The sequence below is a fragment of the Phalacrocorax carbo genome, chromosome 10 (genome assembly GCF_963921805.1).
Source record: "Phalacrocorax carbo chromosome 10, bPhaCar2.1, whole genome shotgun sequence".
Classification (NCBI taxonomy): Eukaryota; Metazoa; Chordata; class Aves; order Suliformes; family Phalacrocoracidae; genus Phalacrocorax; species Phalacrocorax carbo.
Genome location: NC_087522.1, coordinates 6,596,377 through 6,618,749, shown reverse-complemented (window position 1 = coordinate 6,618,749; position 22,373 = coordinate 6,596,377). Strand labels below are relative to the sequence as shown.

Sequence of the window (22,373 nt, the reverse complement as noted above, 5' to 3'; positions counted from 1 at the left end):
CTCCACCCTGCTCCAGCAAGTCCCTCTCACAGGCCCAAATTTTATTACCCTCATGCTCAGGGGCACATCTTACATCACCTCAGAAAGCACAGGTGGGTTGGATGTTACAGGGAGTCTGCACCTGACAGCTCAACAGTACAGTCAGGAGAGATCCCCCAGGGAAACTGCCATCCCTGGCAGTGTCATTCAGGCCTGAAGAACATCCCTGGGCTGGTGCACAGAGTGGAGGGCTCCACACAGCAGGGGCCAGCAGGACTCGCAGTGCAGCTGGTCCTTACCTGGCTTGTTCATGAGGTGTCGCAGCTCCGTCTCAATGTTCCACTGCTGTTCCTCCAGCTTCTGCTGTTTCATTCTGGAAAGAACCACTGAAGTAATGAGTTACTGACCCTCCATGCCCCAGGGGCTGGACCCTTCCCATATCATGCTAAAGCCTCATCTTTGCACGGCCCACCACATCTGTAAAGTTTCCCTCCCCACAAGTTCACCACAGACCCTAGGTGCTCATCAGTGCTCAAAGGCCCATCTGTTAATACCTCAGGTAGTTCTCCTAGAGATGGTCTCAAGCCCTCCCTAATCCCACCAATTAGCTATTTTTTGGGCTACCATGCTCCCTATCCTTCCCTGCTTACTGCTCACAGGTGAAGTGTACAAGCAGATGGGTGAATTTCTGGTTGTACTTACTTGTACATCAGCTCTGATTCCTGTCTGAGCAGCAGCTGTTTCTCATGGATCAGTTTGAACCAATCCACCATGAGGGCGTCCTCAGACTCATCTGCAATGGAGACAAAGGGCAAGACACCTCCAGAAGCTGCATCAGTTCAATTCCCCTTGACTCAAACACACAATCACTTGAGGGAGAGCCTAGCGTTACCTGTATTAGCCATAGCCAACTTCAAATGAAATCAGATCATCTTTGGTACTCCTGGGTACAAGGCAAAGGGTGCAGACCACCCCCTGCAGGTTCGAGGAAGCTGCTCACATACACTGTGCCACAGGGCACCCAGCTCATCTTCCTTGTGGCTGGCCCAACTCTGCCATTCTGAACGAACTCACTAAGCCCTGTGAAACTGGAGCCAGCCATGACGGCCAGTCTGGCTTAGGATCCAAAAGCCAGATCAATAGCAGCCTTCCACTCCCCAGACTCCCTGATCTTCAGCCAAATAAACACAAGACCTTGTTCAAACAATAGCTTAGGAAACTAGAGAGGGTTCAAATTTCCCAGGGCTTTATCTTGCTATACCAGGTACCTTTGGCAACCTGGTGTCACACGTGTAGCGTTAGCTCCTAGAAATGGAGTCAAGAATGCCCAGGGGTAGGACATGAGCCTCACACCTCCCCACCATAACAGAGCTGGCCCCCAGTCTCCTTTACCTCCCTCGCAGCCACGCAGTTGCTTCTCCAGATCCACTCCTTTCAATTCCAGCTCATCCAGCTGCTTCTCGATGTCACGCACCTTCTCCTGGATTTCCTCCTCAGGGAGGTAGTCTGGGTGCATCTAAGAAAACAAATGTAGGAATAAATACAGCTTAGTGCCCTCAGACTGCCTGCTGAGGCCACAACCCCAACAGAAATAGGAAATGACATAAGAAGCCCAACTGCAGAGCCGTGTCCTGAATGAGTCAGGTCAGCAGAGGCGCAGAGCTGGCCACTCACAACAGCGTTACACAACTGCACTCACAACTCACAACTGCAACGTTACAGTGCTGTGATACATTTGCTGTGAATGATAACTACCCACAGTCATTAGTCCACAGACATTCCCCCCGACCTTGGTTGGGGAAGGCTATGTCTACCAGAATTTTGTTTGGCTCTGTCTTCTTCCAGCCTCTGTTGTCCCCCTGCCCGGGAGATAACCAGCAGTCTCTCTGTCTTGTCTCTGCCCCAGACCCTTTCACCCTTTCCCTAGGAATTCAAGTAAACCCTCCCAATAAGACAAACTGAGATATATTTGGGCAAGGATTCCAGCAGGATACCCAACAACCCCAGCTGATTCTCCTTACACCTGGTTTCCAGCCATACCTTAGTTGGGGACACTGCTTCAGGGCTCTGGATGCTTTTTGGAACAGAGGGTTTAACTAGAAGGGAGAAAAAAAAAAACACAAACAAAGAATGCCACAACAAACTTTAAATAATTTTGTGGTGTGGGACAGTGCCTACATCACCAGAGAGCACAACAGGTCCCTGCCACCCAACAGAGGGCACTGACGACACACATGCATGGTCATGCCTGACTAAGGCGAGAGATGTGTCCACAGGGAACAGCTCGGCCTGATTTACTCCTCGTGACTGGACACTCAGATACCCTCTGGTCACAGGGTGCTCCTTTCATCCCCAGGGCATAGGTAGTCACCTAATTCAGGTGTGACTTGGGCCCTTGCACTCGAGAATATTGGCTTCCATGTTCATTCATTACCTTGTTAAAACTCAAAGATATTTATTGTGGTAAAAGCCACCCCTTATTAAGCTTCCAAAGGATAGAACAGACATACTGGGTTACTGTCACTGGAAACACCAAGGTATACTTAAAAATGCCCCTTTAGTGCTCTTTTACAAAGAGGTATCTGTAAATACTGATGAAACAAAGATGGTCTAGGGGACTTTAGCACAGGTCTCAGGAAACTAACGTTCAATTCCTTCCCCAACACACTTCCTAGGTGAGAAGTCCCTTAGGCCCCACTACACAGCATTATTTAGGCCCTGGACACCTATTAAAATCAATCCTTAAGCAATGTGTATTTGTTCCACTGTGCCTCAGCTTCCTCTGCCCAACTGTGCTGCAAGGATAACTACAGAAGAGTGTGAGGTATTCGGATACCCGAGGGGTTGGGCTGGATAATTACCACAGAGAGAGAACAGAGGTGTACGTGGATGATGTGAGAAGGAAGGAAAACTCTAGTATCAAAAGAGCAGGGCTGTAAGAAAGGCAGCAGTGGTGCAGGCTCAGCACACACAAGGAGAAAGACAGGACAGACAGACTAGAGGAGCCCTCTGAGAGTGTCTGGTGCTGATTCGAGGAAGAGCTCAAGGACAGCTCTTGAATTGCCCAGTCCTTGCTCTATTGCATTTCCTAGGAAAAGTGCAAAAGGAGATGATGTTGGATGTGGCATTTAGCTGTGTTGTCCCTGCACTGCTGGCCTCTGTCAGGGCACTCTTCCCTTTGGATGCTGCTGGTTTGTTGGCCTGTTCACTACCTGCAACTCACACTTCTCTTAGAGGTTCCTCCAAGAGGGACCTGGCCTGCCACGAGCAGTCTGCTGCTACTGTCTGAGCAACACCTCCCTCTCCCAGCTCAGCCCTGCATCTCCAGGGTCCTTCTGAGTGATCTCTGCAGCACCTCCAACCAAGGCAGAAAGCTGCACCACTGATCATGAGAAGACCAAGGTCACTGGAGGGAACAGCTAGTAAAACGACATGCTCCTGGGCAGCTCAGTGGCTGATATCCCCCAATATCCTCAAGTTCTGTCTTGACAGGCACAGGATGGGTTGGTTGCTTGCCTGCAAACTGGAAATAGGACAGTTGGCAAGAAAACCTTGGAGCCTCCTTTCTCAACAGAAAACATTACCTATGCCAAAGAAAACGAATGATCTACAGAAATGCTCACCATTCACAGCCCCATGCAAGACACACAGGATTAAGGGCAGTCATGGTAGCTGACTGTTCACAGCGTCTCTCTGAGTGCTGAGATAAAGACCTATACAGAAGAGCAACAAGTCTGTCCTTAATCCACAGGCTGCCAAGTAACAGCAGCAGGAGAACAACCTTTCAGATGTCAGAGTCGCACCATGTGAAAAACGCAGGGAGACTACTGGGAAAGTTGCCCACAGCGGGCACTCCCCAACAGCAATCATTAAACTTTAGAAAGACGGATATAAAACCAGCCTCCCTTATCTTAACAGCTTGCTTCCTGGGAAAGATGTAATGCTGAACCTTGTGGCTGAGTCTGAGGAAAAAGGAGATGGAAAGTTTTGAGAAAATGATGGCAGTAGAGGCGTGCTTAACTTTTAAAATAGACAACACAACTGGAGTTTGAATGCTTCGTAGCTGTCAGAGGTGCAGGCTAAGGACAACGCTGGAACCAGCTAACAAATGCTAAAGCACGAGGCCACTGAGCCATCAGGACCCATCCCGCTTGCTCCGAGACAAACATCAGAGTCAGGGCTGAGCCCTGCTGTGAGGACCTTCTAGTCCAAACAGATAAGACAGAGCCAGAGGGGGTAAGGAAAGGGGAGAACAAACAAGCTAAGCAAACAGGACAGCAGCAAACATCAGGTTAGTTCCAGAAAATTTAATTTGCATTGTGGTGGGATATGTAGGAGCAAGAACAACTGGGCAAAGGAGCAGAGGTACCCAGTAAAGCTGTCATTGAACAGACAGGAGTAAGAAACTGGATTAAGGGTATGGACAAACTGGTCAGAACTGGTCAGGACATCTTTGAAAGTCCAAGAAGCAGCAGCCTTGGCTGCTGCTACTGTGGGTCCTGCCAGCTGGAGTCTCTGGTGGACAGTTCTCTGCATTCCTTTCATTTCCCAAAGCCACTCAGCTGGAGCAGAACAGAGACATCAGCTAGATCCCAGTTCCCTGAATCAGGAGGTGGTCCTCTTCATTGTTTTGAGACTGAAGAATGACAGGGCAGTGACCTTGAAAAATTCCCTATTTTAATTTTTTCCCACTGAATTCTCTGGCCTGGCTGGCTCCTGCTTAGGCTAAGCTGGCTAATAAAAAGTAACAACATAGATTTGTTTTCCCCCATGACAACAGCCACAGGCTTAGCCAGAGAAAACTTGGGGACACATCTCCCATACTGACAACTCAGGCTGTCCCTTGGCAGTGCAGAGGAGAGAGTGCCTTTAAGCAGGGAGAAGAGACCTTACATGTGGTAGTGCTTTTCTTCAACTGGTTGTCCTCTTCCTCCTTCTTGGCAGGGCCCCCAGGGTCTTCCCAGCCTTGATTCTGACAGCTCCTGATAAGATCTGAGCTGGGGATCAACTTCTTCTTCATGAATCCACCAGATGAAGCTGGATTAAGAAGCACAGACAGGTTTGGGGTAAGAAATTTCAACCCTCATCTCAAAAATCCCTTTATTGCCCAGCATCTCTGGCACTCACCACTAGCCACCTTCATTTCTAGTCCTAGTTCTCCTATTTTCATGACAGCAAGGGACACAAGCCCAAAGGAAACAGGGAGAAACCACCAATTACAAGGCCAGAGTATGAGAGAAGAGTGGAGGAGAAGAATAAATGTTTGGGAATCATCAACAAGATTTCTCAACATTACACATTTATGCAAGAGAAGGTAAGTGAAATCTTGCCAGCTGTCTCGCAACAGAAGGGCACCCTGTGAAGACTGAGTCCTTCTCCTTGGGGAAGGACGGCTCTCCTAATAAAGGCACCACAGGGCCAAAGCAGGTGCAGAGAGCAAAAAGCCCCAAATACAAGGCACAATCTCCACCACCGTGTTCCTTACATGTGCCTTGCAGCACTAATGCCTGTCCCCTGCCTGACTAGCAAAATGAAGGCAAAGCTTATATCCTTCATACCAGAGTCCTGCTTTGCTGATGGGACAACTAATGGACTTGGCTTTGTCTCCTTGTGTGCTGGGCTCCCTGTTCCCACCTGGGAGTTATCAGTAGGTTTCTTAGAGCCACCCTGGTCTCTGTGAAGAAGAAAGACAAAGGTAGGAAACTATCCCTCTTGCAGAATAGTCCACAGAAGTGTTCTGGACATCCTGGGCTGGATCTCCATCTGGGATGGCCACACTTTTCTAATCAGGGTCCAGCAATTTGAAATATGCTTTCCCTCCCCAGAACTGAAAGCCTTTGCCTCTTCCATCAAATTGTTGAAAACAAAATCATTAAAACACAGGAGGTCTTTCCTCCTATGTGCACACAGACCTGCAGCAACAAACACAGCTGTAGACACAGACATCCCCACTCACTTGTCACAAAGACCCATTGGCTCCAAGACACTCACTTGCTGGCTACAGGCTTCAACAGAGATCTCCACTCTGCTGGGCTCTCAGGCTTGTCTTCACCAACATTCATGCATCCTAAGGGAAGGGACATACCAAGATAACATCAGATCTAACAACAAGAAACAAGTCAGATTTGTGTCTCAGGAGGACTTTAGGAGATAAGCCATGCACTGGGGTAGATGCTATGATGTTATTGCAGCAAAGCAGCACCAGTTCAACAAGTTTAACAGGACAGATTCATATACAATAGGTAGTAAATAACCTTGGTGGCATTTTGCCCCTTTTGGCTCAAATGCTTTAAACCCTACACAGCTACAGAAACACAGCCACACTGTAAATAAACAGGCATGTTTGACAGCAATGTAACATAAACAGCTCAGATCTCAGAGACCAAAGGATGGGGCAGAAAGCAGGGAGGGAAATAAAACACCCACAAGCTCACAGCAAGCTGCAGACAGATACTACTTCTGGCCCCAAAAAAGACAGGCCATCTGGAAGTGGCTGAGACACTGGGTATCCCCAGAATATCATTCCTCACCCCACCACTCAGTCACCTGGTGGAAGCTTGGTTCCAAACAGACCAGAAGGCTGGGTAAGCCCCAGCTGCAGTCACGAAATCATCCTGAAGTTCTGGCAAAGTATCCCATCTGGGAAAGTATACCTAAGCCTCTGAAACCCACCATAATCCCAATACTTGATGACAGCTAGTACAACTTCAAATACCTGGAAATCCTCAGAGAAGAAAAACTCACCATGCTAGAGGGAGCAATTGCACAGGGACAAAGGAGGTGTATTGAGCCCCAGAACTCAGAAAACCCTTATGTGTTGGTACAAACAGAAAGCAGAGGAGTCACTGACATACTCATTGTACTGGTCCAAGACAAAGGCATAAAGTTGGCATGACGTGCCCATGCAGAGCTGTGCATGAATCAGTCGTCCTCACCTTTGATGCCTTGTGACTCTGGCTTGTGCACAGAGTCAACAGGTTTGCTGGCAGCCTGGCTCTTGGGCAGAGGGTCTGTAATCTTTTCCTGTTTTTGGGCTGTGTACCCTGTTTTGCTGGGCTGTGCTTTTGGGGCTGAGCTCTGCCACTGAGAACTGGTGGGAAGAAACTTGCCACTGCAAAAAAGAACAACCTAGTGAGACTTTTTTATTGGCCTCTTCCAAAGACTTGGACGAGTCCCTCTATATGTCTTTACATGTCAGCCACAAAAGCAGTCAGGAAAAAGGGAAGAAAGATGCAAGGACGTCTCCAAGTTATCCCAAGGATCATCTTGGGAGTAAAAAGGAAAAGAGAAGTCGTACTTACCTGCTGGAGGATGCTGAGGAGCCAGTGGAACTGAGTCCTGACCTCTTTGGAGAGGTGTTTGATCCAGACAGAGCCTGTATAATATGGTTACGTGCCTGATCCTTCTCAGTATTCACTGGACTGACCTCAGTAGTGGTTCTGCCAGAGGCAGTTTTACTGGGGCCGTGAGAAGGGATTTGTTTTTTAGTGTCAGAGGTTTTATTGCTGGAGGACTCTAATGATTGAAAAAAATTTTCTCGGGCTTGACGTGTTTTTGTTGTGGAGGTTGTCCAAAGCGGCCCTGATGGGGTACCTCCACGGTGATCTGTTTTATTTCCCAGTGAGGTACCTTTGCAGTCATCTGATTTATTTACAGCTGAAGAGGACCATGGAGTATTTACACTTTTGAAGCCAGAGCTACCAGAAGATGGAACAGATGGCTTGGTTGAATTAGCAAGGCCTTCCTGGCTGGGTTTCTTCAACACCTGCTCTGGTTTCTTGGGTTCTGCTGCTTTCTGGAATGCCCTGGCAGCAGTAGGGGCTGGGGTACTCTCAGGTTTGTTCCCGGCGCTGTGGAGACCAGAGATCTGGACATTGTCTGGCTGCTGGTGGCTGGTACAGATGAACGTACCGGGCTCAGGCCCAGCTTTGTAGCTTCCAGGAAGAAGCATGTTCCAACACTGCCTGCACCTGTAGATACAAAAGTCTCAGAAAACATCCTCCAGAGCCCTGGGAGGCCATTGACACACAGCTGACAGTGCAGGCACAATTCCACCATCAGCACAGGGAGGGTGAAGGTACCACACTGGCAGTGAGCAGATCCCATGTGCATATTCCTCAGGCAGTAAAACAAGAGTGGCTGATAGCACAGCCTGAAGTAGTAAAGGTGTGGATGAAAACAGACCTGTGCAAAGAGTTTCCCCTATGCACAGGTCAAGAGCAGGCCCAAGGCTGCCTCCACTCTGACAAAAATGCCCTCCATCACCTTGAGTGCCTCACACCACGCTCCCTCCAGTCCCAAAGGAACGAGGCTGCCCCTCTGCAACCCACAGGCCTGTGCCTCCACTTCAAAGAGCTGTACCTGAAGCAGTTCCTGTGATAGAGCTTCCCATCGACCAAGTAGCGCTGCACCAGGTGCACATGGTTTCCACAGATAGCGCAGCTGCTGCTAGGGATGTTCCCACTCTCTGCCAGGACCCCTTTCTGTGGGGAAATGCAGTGGGTGAGCAGGCAGCACTGGGGCGCTGCATACAGCTACGAATCTCCCAGGGAGGTGAGAGTTTGACGTGCACAGCCAGTTAGCTAGGACAGGGAAGTGATGTCCAGCAAAATCCTGCTCCCAGAAATCCCGTATTCATAGAAAGCGAACAGCCCTCAGGAGGATAGAGTAAAGGGGACTTGTTCCCACAAAGCCAGAGGACCAGGGTCTTTTGTCCATCTGTGGGAAAATGAAGTGCAAAGGTCTCTGATTTGAATTAGCTGGGAAAGGTCCTTACCCTTTTGAGAGAGGAGCTTCCTTTCTTCCACCCTGTTTTCGTCCCTACTCTGCTTTGAAACTGTTTCCAAGATTTTAATCAATGTTTTCTAGCACAAATAATACATTCTGTTAAGAATCTCCATCCCCAAGACCTAGAAACAGCATGGCCATGTCCTAAGACATCCATGTCTTATTCACCACTAGATAAATACCAGGTGACTGATGGCTTTCCAATGACTCCCACCTGAATCTGTCAGTAACCAGACCTCTGGATTAAATCCCCTATAGTGAGCATAAAATTTAGAGGCTAAATCCCTACCACTAGGAGCCTTGAACTAGCATAATACTTTCCAGCTCACTGAACAGGTTTAAGGTTTAAAGGGAACCCCAAAATACATTTCTTACCATGATGACTGGTGAGGTTTCTTTTGGCTTAGCTCTGGCTGGTGGGTGGGCAGGAGGCAGTTTTTGTGACACTGGTTTAGGAGGCTCTGAAACAGCTTTCTTCCCAAGAGGCTGCTCCTGAGGTTCAGAGGAAGGACGCTTGATTCCAGCCATGCCTCCAACTGGAAGAAAGGAAAATGGGAAGATTTTAAACTAACATAAGGAAAACCCATGAGCTTAGGAGCCATTTATAATATAAGAAGATCCAGAGGTGTCTGATGGATAACATGCAAAGCATACAAGGGGGGACACACTTCCTTCACAATCAGTTCTGTAGTGCAGTGCGGGACAAAAGTCGACAAGTGAATTTTACCAACATATGCTGGAATCATCAGGTAGCTGAAATTGCTGATTTTTTTTTCTTCTCAGAGAATTCCATGGAGGGGACTGAAAAAAGTGGAAAACGACAAAACACCATCGGTCAATGGTGTGAACAAGACCTTCGGTTTTTACCTGGCCCACAGTTTGCCTGGAATTGAAGTTGATCACCACTGAAAGAGGCACTGCTGTTAGGTATTACAGCTAAAGAACTGAAGTGTGGAGGGTTTGCTTCATTCAAGTTGCTGTGCTCCAGACTTCCTACACACCCTGAACCTTCACTGCTGTGGGTGTCCAGCCCACATCCCAGCTAGGACTCTCATGGAGCAAACAGGCTTGTCGAATGCAGAAATGACCACTAAAAAAGGGTAATTTGACGACAGAGACATGGAGGTGCCATGATGGTGCTGATGCAGAAACCAACAGGGCTTGCCACAAGAAGCCTACAAATGTCCAATCCTCTTTTCTTTGCAGGTGAGAAACCCTCTAAATTCACAAGAAGTGGATAAAAGAGAATCCGCAGCACACTTCAGCCAAGCAAAGAATGATGCAGGGAGACTTCCCTGGGAAATAAGGCTTCATGCACAATTTTTACAGATGAGACCCCTCATCTGTCTGTCTCACAGGGATACTATTTTTGCACTACTTCATATTCTGAACGAGATGTCTCTGCGTTCCATGTGGGATATCTGAACCACAGATTTGCTTTAAGAGTGACCAATTAAATGACCACCTGTCTGAAAAAAGATTATACCCTTTCTAAGTAAATACAGAGGGAGTCTGGGCAGGGTATAGGGAGCAGAGAGGAAGCCCAGTTCCCAGCAGTCTTCTCTCAAGAAAGCTAGCTATCCAAATAAACACCCAGGGCTCTCACCACAGCGACCAGTGGGCTGGTGACAGCTGACCCAGCAAATGGTTTAGACTTGGGCTGCCCCCTCACTTCCCACTTGTGCCATTTATCGAGTTCCCAAAGTCCAGCACAAAGATGGGTGGTTTCAGCTCTGCTCTTCTGTAAACGCCTGGCCTCAGTAAAATATTGGCCATTGTCCCTCTCTGGCCTCCTGTGTCCCGCTAATTTCATAGTCCTGATGGAGCCCATTTGACGGGCACGACTATGGTATTCAGAATCTGCTTGGTGTCAGAGGGCACGTTCCCAGCTGGGCTCATTTTCAGACACACACTCACCCCAGCAACAGGAATGCAACCAGAGCGTTTTGTGGGACACTAGAGAATATAAAAATGTGCTGTGCTTGATGACGCGGTAGGCAAGATGCTGGGGGGGGAGGGGATAAAGACCCCAGACTGCCCCAGATTCCCACCACTTGGCACAAACGTGATGGAATTTGTTTAACTTCAGTCAGAATGGTTTTAAAACAAGAAATAAAAAATGAAGGGGAGCAGGGGAAGAGGTTGTAGAGGGAGAGATAACGCATGCTTAAATGTGTAAAGAGGTGGAGAAGGGGGAAGAGTTTAGATGTTAAAGGCAGAAAACACAATTCACTCTGAGAGCTTTCTAAGATGTAGGACATTTTCAATACATATTTGGCTTCTCCATCTAGATTCACCTTAACCAGTTAAGTCATTCATGTCCCACTTTCTAAAGTTTCCTCTGGAGGAACCTGTGAAATTGGTTTATCGTATTATTTCATTTTGTATGAGCTTAAAGCCAAATATAAACCAAGTCTACAATAATGCTCCTGTGAGCCCAGATAAACTCTCCTGTACGTGAATATAATGCCTTGGCAGCTCTGTGGACTGTTTTATGTTTGAAAGAATTGCTATCGCAATTATGTCAGTTTAGGGCGTCATTTTCTTCTACTTCCTTATATCAGTACTGCTGTGCTGTACAAGGCCTACCATGGATGTTGTTACATTGGCACAGCCTCGCAGACAAGCTCAGCCTTGTTAGACTGTGTGTTCTCACCATCCCTCTGGTGTGGCAAGGACTGGAGCAGGGACTGAGTTGCTCGAGAAAGGAAAGCTGAAGTGGGGACCATGGAGGAGAACCTTCACTGCTTCTGTCTTGCTGAACGTAAGAAATTTTAGACTGTGTATTAAATTTTAAGGCACAAGTTTTAAAGACAAGGCATGGCCCTGTGCCCTTCCAAAAGCACTGGTGCTACTGTAGGTCAATGCGTAAAGAGTTCAGATCCTCCATTGAAATAGTTCTGGTACCAAAGGGCCTCTGTGCAGTTTATTTTGCTTTTTCAAGCTTGTTAGGAGGAAAGGGAAAGTATAAAACTAAGCCCTGATCTTTCCCACCCCTCCAGAGAATATGGTACTTACTAGGAGACCGTCCATGGAAGTAGTTATAATACTGTGAAACATAGGTGAGGATGCTCAGCCTGTCTGGTACCCTCAGAGCAACCATATCTTCTGCATCCAGCAAGGCTGGGATCCCTAGCTCCTCCTCTGCCACTCGAAATGCCTAAAGAAAGGAAAAAAAAAAAAGAAAAAAAAGGTGAAAAAGGTGTCTTGTCCAGCCCAGGCAGCAGAGTTGCTCCTCATCAGAAGTAAGAAACTCCACTGCAAACAGCCCCACTAGAATAATAACTCTATTGGGGAACAGCTGTACCAGTTTAACTCCTACATCATACGGCCGTTACAGGAACCAACGGAGTCATGGCTTCCAGCCATCGTGTTGAGAAATTCAGGCAGGGAGCCAAAAATCTGGCCTGGCAAGCTGGCCGTAGCTCACTGCACAGGAACTCACCTGGGCTTCCCCTGCTCTTCCTCGAGCCTGCCTCTATCTGGATATGCACAGCTGCAGAGAGCAAGGCCTGGCAGAAGAGGATGTGTCAGCCAGGCTGGCAGACTCGCTTCCAGGCTTCCAGCCCAACCTGGAGCACTCCCCAATTAACGGTGCTCTGGTAGGTGTTTGCAGGCAGCTTTCTATCTCCAAGTGCTGTGCAAATGTTAATGCTTCCTGCCTACTGTCTGCTTTTCCCCATCTGAAAAAGGGGAGATTTCGGGCTGCAGGAGGGAGCTCTCTCCCAGACTAGAGAGAGGGAAGAGAGGAATAATGCAGAAGAATTCCTGATCCCTCGTTCCCTTCCAGCTTAACCATTTCTATGCTGCCTAACATATATTTGGGGCAAACATCCCTCTTTGTTGTCTCTTCTGCTTTGAAACTGCAGGATCAAAGTCAGGTAAAGGAGGGAAAAGCTATTTTCTTTTGCCTCTGAACAAGAGCCTTTACTGGAGGGCAAAAAAATGCAACATCCATAAAGCAACTTTGCCCTTGCTCAACTTGGTGTAGGGCTTTTACTAGGGACTTCCTCCAGCTCTCTTGCTTCCCGGCTTATAGGAAAAAATCCTTTCCCTCCCCCTTTTGAGCACCCCCTTCAAAATGCCAACACAGCAAAGGAAAACAGCACTTGCAGGAGCGGAGGCACAAGGAAGGCTAATGCTGAATGCCACAGCGAAACAGTTAAAGAAAGACTCAAACATATTAAAACCCTCCGCATCTGACCTCTGGCACAGACACACAACAGTGTTGGTGTACAAGCCAACTATTCCTGCTTAGGAGAAACAAACAGCCATTATTTTTTAGCAAGATAATTACCATTTTTTTCCACTGGGTATCCCAGTAAAAATGTAACTGAGCTGACATTAAGCACACACTCAGCCAGTTACCTCTGGCTGCATCAACCCAGCTGCCAGGCCAGCCTGGCACTCTCCTGCCTTGTAACCTAGTACTTCATATATTCTTTGGAGTGTTCCCCATTGCACTGGCTGCACAACTGGTCTGACCACTGAGGTTTTGTTGCTGGACATTCCTGGTGTGCAGTCGAGGGGGAACGCAGGCCGTGCCGCCTCCTGCCAGATGGTGCCATAGGTGAGACCAGCGCAGCAGCTACAGAACAACTGCGAGGGGCTGCCTGGACCGCAAAGAGAAGGATGTTCTGTGCACACACATCTGGTTTGGCCAGAACCAGATAAGCAATACAGACAGCAGTATTAGGATGTAGCACTCCCTGTGCCTACAGCATCCTCGTGTTCCTGGGAACTGCTCTTGCCTAGAGATTCAACAAGATCACCACCTAACATGGCCCAGTTGCCCCTCTCCTGTACCTGCCTGCTCAGGCTGGCCTTCAAAGAGGCAGCATGCTATTTTTGCATAACATTTTTCATCAGTGCAGCTCCAAGTGCTTTATGAAGAGGTAAATGACACTGCTCCCATTCTGCATAGAGGAGGCAAAGTGATATGCTCAAGGCCATGTGAGCTGGCCAGGCACGGCTTTCCTCTGACACAGGCTACTGCTGTATCAGCTACACCACACCATCATCCATTAGAACTGAAAGAACTGGATCCAAGGTCTCTAGAAACCTTTCTCATCTTTATATATTTTTGAAATCTTTAGGGAAAAAAAAATCCCACCAGCTGAAATTTTTCTGGGGTTTGGGGTTGCTTTTATTGGCACTTGAGAAGTGACACATTCTTCCTCAGCAGAAGATCTTATATAGCAAATTGCAGCCCAAACAGTATTTTTTTAGTTAAATAATACAGCCCCTCAAAAGAAGTTATAGAATAGTGAGGCATCAAGGAGGATATGAACAATAGCAGAGGAATAGTGCTGGGAGAAATCAGACCCACTTGTATCCCAAGGGCAGCCAGAGGAAGAAAGTGTAGGAGCTAGGATGGAAAGCAGCCTGAGGGGGGAGGCCAGCCCAGGAGTCCACAGGAGTCCACAACGCCACTCATGGCAGAGCCAAGGCAGCAGCATGCCAACAGTGAAAGGGCAACACAGACAAGTCATCCTACAGCAGGTGGAATAAGGAAGAGAGAGCAAAGTAAAGGACAAAAGAAAGAAACGTAAGAAATGGAGGCAGGAGGCAGGGGTGGGAATGTAGGCTTCAACAAAGGCAGGGAGCAACTCTTTTTATGAGAGGCACAAAGAAGCCTTTCATTAATAAAAGCAGCGGAGAGTGCTCGTACAGCTCATTTCCCAGAGACAACCAAAGCTCCCAACAAAGCAGACACCACCAGCCCATCTGGGGAAGGAGCAACACTCAGGGCTTCACACACAGCACTCTGGCAGGATGACTGTCCATGGCGGAGAGGCCCTGATGCCTGCCAAATACCAAACCTCATGGGCAAAATGCTCAGTCTGAACCTCACCTAAAGTAGAGGAACACACAGGGCTGAACCCCAGGGAATGTGAATAACTGTTCACATACTGCAGCCCCAGCTTGAGGAGATGGGGGATCTGTCACAGTCACCGTGAACATGGGCCAAAGCGGAGCAGAAGCTAAGGAGTGGCAGGGCATGAGTTTAGCTCTCCTGGAGGCAAGGACCACCTCAGACGGCTCACTGCATCAGAGGATGTCATTCCTCCTGTCCAGAAAAGAGTAAATGGCCGTGGTTCATTCACATCCCAAGCTCCTGCCAAGCAGCCATGAAGCTGTGTGGAGTGATGTGAAGCAAAAAAAAAAAGGCATTTTAATCCGCTGCCTCTCTCTTTGCAAGGGAGAGAGGGAAGAAAAAATCCTTCCTTGCAGCACTAAGCCCATGCTTGAATCCAGTGCAGGAGGGGCTTGGCCTGCCCAACTTCTACTTTCTTTGTGGAAAGAATAAAACAAACTCAAATCCCATCCTGGAGTGAAGTGTCGAGGGAGGACGAGGTTTTAGGACATCTCCACCTTCCAGCAGCCTTCATATCCTGCACCAGGAACAAGCAGAAGTGGGGGGAGATTCCCTACACTTCCCCTCTCACAGCAGCTGTCTCCCAGCTCCTGCTCCATTCCTCAGGAGCATCACGTACTCAACATGTCCATGCCCATGTCTTGACCACGAGCATCTCTGTCCAAGTTCCTGCTGCCACAGGACACACTGGACACAGGCATTGCTGTGCAGCCAGCAAAGTGTGAGCTGTCTGAGGGTGCTTTCAAGCAGCTAACAAGCCTGGACATTGCTGTTCAAATCAGAAAGTTGGCTGCATACAGAATAAGGCAAAGGATTTGAATACAGCACACTTGGCACACTGTATCTGCAGGGTTTCTGTCGCTAAACCACATAAGCAAGGTGCCAGGTCATAGATTAGACCAAAAGTACAACATTAAAACTCACTTACCAACTTGTTGTTCTCGTACACATTTTCTTTACTGAGGGCATTGAAGTTTCTGAAATATAGAAAGAAAAAAAACTCAGGTCGGTGATGTAGAGCAAGCTGCTTCCCTTCCAGCTCCTTGAACCTCTCTGAGCCTCATTGGTTTGGGGGCCAGATCACCTCCCCCCACCCTGCCTTCCCAGAGACCCTCCAGAGGGAGCAGTGTGGCAGATCCATCACAGAGTCACAGACCTGCTGAACCTCCCAGGACAGAGACGTGCAGGAGACCCAGCAGGCACAGCCATCTGCCCACAGGCAGCACAACACATTTTTGGCACATCTACCCTTGCAGGGCTGACTCCCACAGCCTCCCGCAGACAGGACGTGCTGATGCCAAAACATCCCATGCAGATCCATGGATTTTGCTGAGACAACCAGGAGCAACCTCTAACTCATGGGATGGTTTTTTCCCCCCAAAAAAGCCTTGCTCCTCTCCCACCTTGAAAAGATACACTGATCCCTGCCAGCCAGATTTGCAACACACTTTTCCTGGAATTACTTTCCATACATCCATGCTCTTCTCCCATCTTGCAAGTTGTCTCCAAACAGAGAGATCTCACAGCCCCAAGGAGGGGTGGATACCTCAGGCGCTGCATGTATCACACACTTCTCTGACGCACCTGTATCCTCTGATCTCAGAAGCTGCTGATTCTACCAGCACACAGGTTCTAGTTTCAAATCCTCTTTTCTTCTCTGGCAGAGCTCCACAAAACCAGCACCAGGAATCTGCCTGGGAAATACCTCTTCCCAGGAAATACCTCTACCTACAACACAATACTGTGGCTGATAACACCAAAGTTGCCTATAGAAATCTTAATTCTCCTTTCCCTAGGGCTGTCACTTTTGATTTGTAATCATAACCAATAACTGAAAAGGAAGAGACAATTGCTGTTTGCAGTTACAATCCAAAGTCAACAATCCTTCTTCCTTTCTGCTGTTCCCGGACATCACCTCCCTCTTACCCTCTCCCCAGGCTTGCTTTCCCCCTCCCTGGCCCAGCCCAGATGCCTCCTCTCTCTCAACTGTGCTGCTGGGAACTCAAACTGGGACCTGTCAGGACAGGCAGGGGGGAGAGTGAGCTTGTGCTACTGGAACTAGAGCTGCGATACAGTGTGCTTTCTCACCCATAGCAGAGGGTGTCCCTCGCTTAGGAAACAGCCGCCATCAGCTTTGTTTTAAACTGACCATTACTTGCTAAACTGAGAATGCAAAACTGACTGTTGGCTGGCAGCCCTGCCCTCCAACACTGCTTCCTTCTGCCCAGGCAAGCGGGCACGGTCAATTCCTTTACAGTCCTTGTACCTGCTGGCACAGAGCTAAGCAAAAAGCCAGCATCAGAGAGGAAATTCTACAGAGGAACAGACTACAGAGGAAAAGACTACAGCACCAACTTTGCATTTTTGTACATAGCACCTTTATAACCGATGTGGACCTACCCTTGTTAGCCAGTCCCTCATCTCTGAGAGGAGCTGGGATAACTGCATGAAAGTCAGGGCAAAGCTGGCTTGCAGTGACCTATTCATGAGGCAAACACATGATCTGTATTTCAGCAGGAGAACTTCTTCCATGACTTGTAACAACAAGGAGTAAGCCAGGAGGTCCTTTATCTATTTAGTATAGAAAGTAGCACATTGCATTATAAATAAGAGAGGCCCCAACTATAAATCATATACTGTTTCTGGTGCAAAATCAAAGGGACTTGCAGAGGTTTTTCTTCAAGCAGTGTTCCTGCCCAGAGATTTCCCTTCCCTGAGACAATGGATTAAAAAGAGCGACAAAAATAACTGCAAGCCAAAAAAAATTTCAGTGAAACAATAGATAAAATCATCCTGGTTTGTGTCAGAGAAGAAAATCAGCTTTTTTAAGAGCCAGCTGAAGGAGGTGATTGCAGCTCTCTGCCTCACTCCCGGTTCCACTCCCAAATAAAGTCTCTGTAGCAGAGATGTCTTGAATGCAGGAAAACACCTGCAAGAGCAAAGGGAAGCTCCAGCTTCCTCAGTCGTGCCGACACATAAGGCATAACATGCCGGAGTTACCTATGCATTGTCCGTCAGTGGCCTTCAGCCACGCTGAATGCTGTTTGCTATGGTAGTGTGTGTGCAGCTTCACACTGTGTGGCATGTAACAGAGACCTAAAAACCCCAATCTCTTGATAGTGAATGTCTGAAATCCCCTTCTGTTCCCTGAAGGAGGGTGCAAACCACCAGGTTACTTGGTCATTTCAAGAGCCTCCTGCCCTCTCATCATCAATCCTTCCCTGACTAGTCTGGCAAACTACTTACATATAATATTTCTTTTGGAAATTGATCTTATCGGTGCATCTCCTATCTTGGAACACCAAAGCTCTCTGACCAATGTAATCCTAAGAAAGCAAAGCTAGTACACATGGAGAAGTAGGAGTTCTCTGCTGAGAAAATACAGGCAACTGAATTAATTGGAAGAGGTGAGAAATATAAACCTGACCCAAGAGAGGGCCTCCAGTGTTGGAAACAAATCAGAGTGAAGTTCACTAGCACAGGAACAGAAGTGAAGTTTTTAGCTCCCCCAAAAATTCTTATCTTAGCAATAAGTGGCCAAGCATTTCTCACGCCCACAAATCTCTGTGACCACCCACTGCTCCAGCTGCACAGACCCAGCACTCGCAAAGCACGCCACAGTTCTTCGCAAGCACATGTGCTTCCACAGGAGTAATCTCTGCTGCTACCGCTGCAAGCGCTAACTTGGTTGGAAACTTGACCTTGGAGCAAACTGAGCAAAAAAAAAAATCCCAGAGCCATGATGGTACCAAAACAGCTTCTGCTTCTCGGCACTTCTGTACTGTTTTCTCTATAGACAATAAGATATGCGCAGTCAAAAGGATCACTAAAAAGAATGAAGCACCCTTTGCCACCTCGCAATCCTTGAACAGAGGGTTCAAATCCAGTGTGCTCCGCTGGGAACAGGACCTTTCAGCTGTGCTTTTTCTGGAGGCTCAAACAAACTGGGGAGAGGGGACAGGGCTGGGAATCCCAGGTGGAAGATGTCCCCCATGCGCCCATCCTCCTCTCAGCAATGCCTGCCCCACACTGCTCTGGTCTTGCTGGTGAGCTGCAGTGTGCTGCCGGGGGTTCCTAACAACAGATGAGACTCCTTAACCCCAGAACCATCCTCCCCTTGCCTACGCCTGCTGCACAAACCACAACCCCGCAGAGGCCAAGCAGGCCGCAGCTCTGCTTCACCCCAGCCTTTTGCTAAAGAGATGGAGACTGTGGGCAACCCATCCTCAGCCCAGGGACCTCCCTGTCCGTATTGGCCACTGTCGGGCTCATCCTGCCCCACTGAGCTGACAGCGGCCCAGGAAACGCTGCTGGAGGAATAGGCACCCGCTGCTGCTCAGCTGCCAAGGGGGATTTCACAACCAGTCAATTCCCAGAACACTGAGCTGAAAACCAGCTCACAGTCTGGGAGAGATCCCAGACAAAGAGAAGGAGCTTAATCAAAACCTTTCCTCAACATCTGGCATTAACATCTGAGGCAGTGTGCATGGCTCCCCTGCTTCTTCCAGCTCACTTATCAGACCAAGGCCACTAAAACCGAACCGTGGCTGGAGCTTGCACAGCCATCACATGCGGCAGCTGCCGACCTCAGTCTCCTGCCACACCGCCTCATGTTCCTCTGATGAGAGGAGCTCAGGGCTCTGCAATCATCCCAGAAAATGGGCTGGGACCTGCCTGACACAGTGTGTGCGCCTGGCTGGGGCTGGCTATGAAGCACTCTTCAGCTGGGACAAAAGAGAAATGAATTTCCATGGTAATTCAGCATGTGCCTCCACTCCCCCAGAGCATCCCTGGGTGAGTGGGAAGTGAGTGGGAAATGCATGTCTAATTTTACACAGCCTGCCCTGTTCAGCGACAACATACAGACTGACATTAGCCAAGTTTGAGAGAAGTTGTGATATTTTCCATATGTTTTCCAGCAAGAAAACAGGAAGCGGGGAGAGACCCCCACCAGCCTGTCCTCTGAGCCACATACCCGACAAGAGAAGCCTGTGATTATGACCATGTTTTGTAATTGCTTGAAGTTTTCCTGGGAATTTCTCAGGCTCCTGCATGGAGAAATCCCCTGCACTCCTCAGCCCAAGAATGTAATTTGTGTAAACCAAGACAGAAAACACACTGTTGCAAAACTTGGATGCCGTGACTGAATTGTGTTCTGCAAGTGATTTATAAAGCAGAGCTGCTGCAAACACACAGAGCACTCCAAACACCAATTATTCTTTTCTAGTTTGATTTTCAGTATGATGCTTTTAATCTTCAGCTAGAGTCTTTGCTAGAAGCAAGGGGAAGAGCTCAGGATAAACCACTTAGAACCCCTGGGAAGCAGGAGTCACAGCCACATGTGCACCCAGCTGCACTTCTCTGCCGGTGGCTCCTGCACCGCCAGTGCTCAGAGGAGCTTTTACAGATACCTGGAGAAGTTGCACAAGTATTCAGCCCTAGGATCTGACACATGACACCTGGCAGCCCTGGCCACCAACTACTTGAAAGCATGACTTCCTTCCAGCAGGATTTTGTCAAGCCAAGGATGCACCTGGTGCTTTCCTGCATGACACCACTGACACTGCTAAGGGAGGTCATTGATAAAAGCCTCTCTTACTTTAACCTTCAGGCAGTCTTTGCTGAGCTGGTCCAAGTCAGAAGGAGCTTATGTAAGGTCCTGAATAAAGGCAGGCAGAATTTCCATCATAAAAGAAAATTAATGGGAACAGAGAGGTGCCACAAGGAACATCTTCCCTCTTCAGCACAGGAGAACTTATTTAAGATATGTCTATCCACAACCCTTGATGCACAGTTCAAGGATTATAAACAACCCACTAAACTGGTCAACAGCTCTCAAGTCACTGAGCCCCTGTCTATAGCCATGCTTCGGATGGGCCACCTGCAGAGTCAGCCAGGAAGCAGTCACGGTCCCTCTGCGAGCACCTCCTGGTCACTTCAGCCTTTTTGTCCTGGTATTTTGTACCTTTGGGACTGTGAATCAGAGGAAGGAAAGGAAATATCTAGAGTGGACATGACAGCATGTCAGGAAGCCATACACAGAACCACCATGGTGACTGCCCAAGCAATGGGGACTACAGAGAATGTGTGCCTGAAGCTCTTGCAGTAACCTCCCACTGCCCAAGCCTGCTCCTGCCTCTTCCAGGGTTCAAAACAACAGAGAGAGAGCGCAAGACGAGATCTTCTCCTTGGGCTTCCACCAGAGGCAAGATACCTGTAAGAGAGACCTCTGCACACAAACCCTAGTGGCAGGCTGTCCTGAGAGCATGAGGAAAAAGGCAGAATTCAAGGAAGAGGAGGAAAACTGCAGTACAGAAAACCCAACCTGGTCCTCTGCCAGTGGGACACACCTCACTGGGAGAGACCTAATGGTTAAATCAATACCCTGGGCAATCTTTGCGCTGCTCCCGTGCCTTGACCTCCTCCCTTAACACCCCCACCTCAAAGTCCAAAGACCTGATAAGTTAAAAAAAAAAACCAAAACCAAACTAGGAAGCAGGATCTACATCTTCCTTTAGCGATTCACCTTCCCAGATGTTAATATTTTGGCAGGGATAGGTCAAAACCCAAAGGGCACCAGCAACAGCACCAGCAATGGCTGGAAAACACTTTGCATTCCACAGACAGAGCTCTAGATGGGAAAAATTAGTGATGTTTGGGAATCCAGCGGCTGCCAGGCCCTGCCTTTCTATTGTATTTTGTTTAAATAGCCCTCACCTCCCGACTCGTGAGCAGCTGAGCTGCTGTTGGGCTGAGCTGCCGTTGGGCTGAGCAAGGAAAGCCCAGCCTAATCAAACACAAACAGCAAAGAAGGAAGTGCTTCCCCAAAAATTGGTGCCTGAACTTGTTTTGCAATGGAAAGGAAAGTATAAAATTGAATGGAAAGTATAAAATACTTATACTTCAGCCACAGAGGGAAGGAAGGGGAAAACCAAAAACTATAGGTAGGGAAAAAAAGCACGTAGGCAGCGAGAGCGGAGCTCTTCACTTGGAGATTTTCAGCGTGGGGGCTAGCTGAGCTCCCAGCGACGGCCGCCCACCCACAGCATCTCCCAAGGAGGAGCTGGGGTTTCCGGTAGGGAAGACGAAGTCCCACGGTGGATGGAGGGCCTGGGGACTCCAGCAACTCAATGGTGGGCTGACCGCAGCCCAGCAAGGGCCCTCGGCTGCGGGCAGAGGGTCCCGGCCCCCGGCCCCGCCGAGGCGGCAGCCCATGCGCTGGCCTCGACGCCCGGCGAGGGTACTCACATGAGGTCGGGCCGGTGGCGGTGGAGGATGGCGCAGAAGGCGAGGCCGTCGCGGAAAGAGGTGGTCATGTTGGTGATGCTGACATCGCGGTAGCCCTCGCACTGCTGCTTGCACCACAGCTGCAGGTTCTGGATGGCCGCCATGGCCTCGAGGGGGCTCGGCGGGGCAGGAGGGAGCCCCGAGCCGTGCGAGCCCGGCCGCAGGCTGCCGGCGTGTGGCGGCCGGCCGCGGCGGCGAGGAGGCGGGGAAGGGGGCGGGCGAGGGGCGGGCGGCGGCGGCCCCTCAGGGCCTCCCTCCGCCTCGCCCCGGGGCCGAGCTCGGCGGAGCGGGGGAAGAAATGACGGAAAACGTGTGTGTTTCGGACGTGACCGGCGGTCCTGCGTGGGCGGGGTGTCGTGTGTGGCCGCGGCGGGGGGTGGGGGTGGGTGTCGGCTGCTTCTCCACAGGGGCTGGGGCCAGCGGCGCCCCGGCCCTCCCGCCA

The 22,373-nt window shown here is 49.1% G+C and overlaps 1 protein-coding gene across 8 annotated transcripts in view; it reads right to left on the bottom strand.

The window, feature by feature from the left end:
• MICALL2 (MICAL like 2) overlaps positions 1-22,151 on the bottom strand; it is a 48,399-nt gene extending 26,248 nt beyond the window's left edge. For all 8 annotated transcript variants that reach the window (XM_064461619.1, XM_064461618.1, XM_064461620.1 and 5 more), the window contains exons 1-14: positions 21,893-22,151; positions 15,573-15,621; positions 11,785-11,926; positions 9,142-9,302; positions 8,341-8,462; positions 7,281-7,949; positions 6,915-7,090; positions 5,971-6,046; positions 5,538-5,653; positions 4,873-5,016; positions 2,020-2,075; positions 1,372-1,495; positions 682-772; positions 279-352 (exon numbers count right to left, since the gene is read on the bottom strand). In XM_064461619.1, the coding sequence (XP_064317689.1) occupies positions 279-352; positions 682-772; positions 1,372-1,495; positions 2,020-2,075; positions 4,873-5,016; positions 5,538-5,653; positions 5,971-6,046; positions 6,915-7,090; positions 7,281-7,949; positions 8,341-8,462; positions 9,142-9,302; positions 11,785-11,926; positions 15,573-15,621; positions 21,893-22,035 (2,143 nt within the window). In that variant the 5' untranslated portion in view covers positions 22,036-22,151. The remainder of the gene's footprint in view (positions 1-278; positions 353-681; positions 773-1,371; positions 1,496-2,019; positions 2,076-4,872; positions 5,017-5,537; positions 5,654-5,970; positions 6,047-6,914; positions 7,091-7,280; positions 7,950-8,340; positions 8,463-9,141; positions 9,303-11,784; positions 11,927-15,572; positions 15,622-21,892) is intronic.
• Between the last annotated feature and the right edge of the window lie 222 nt (positions 22,152-22,373).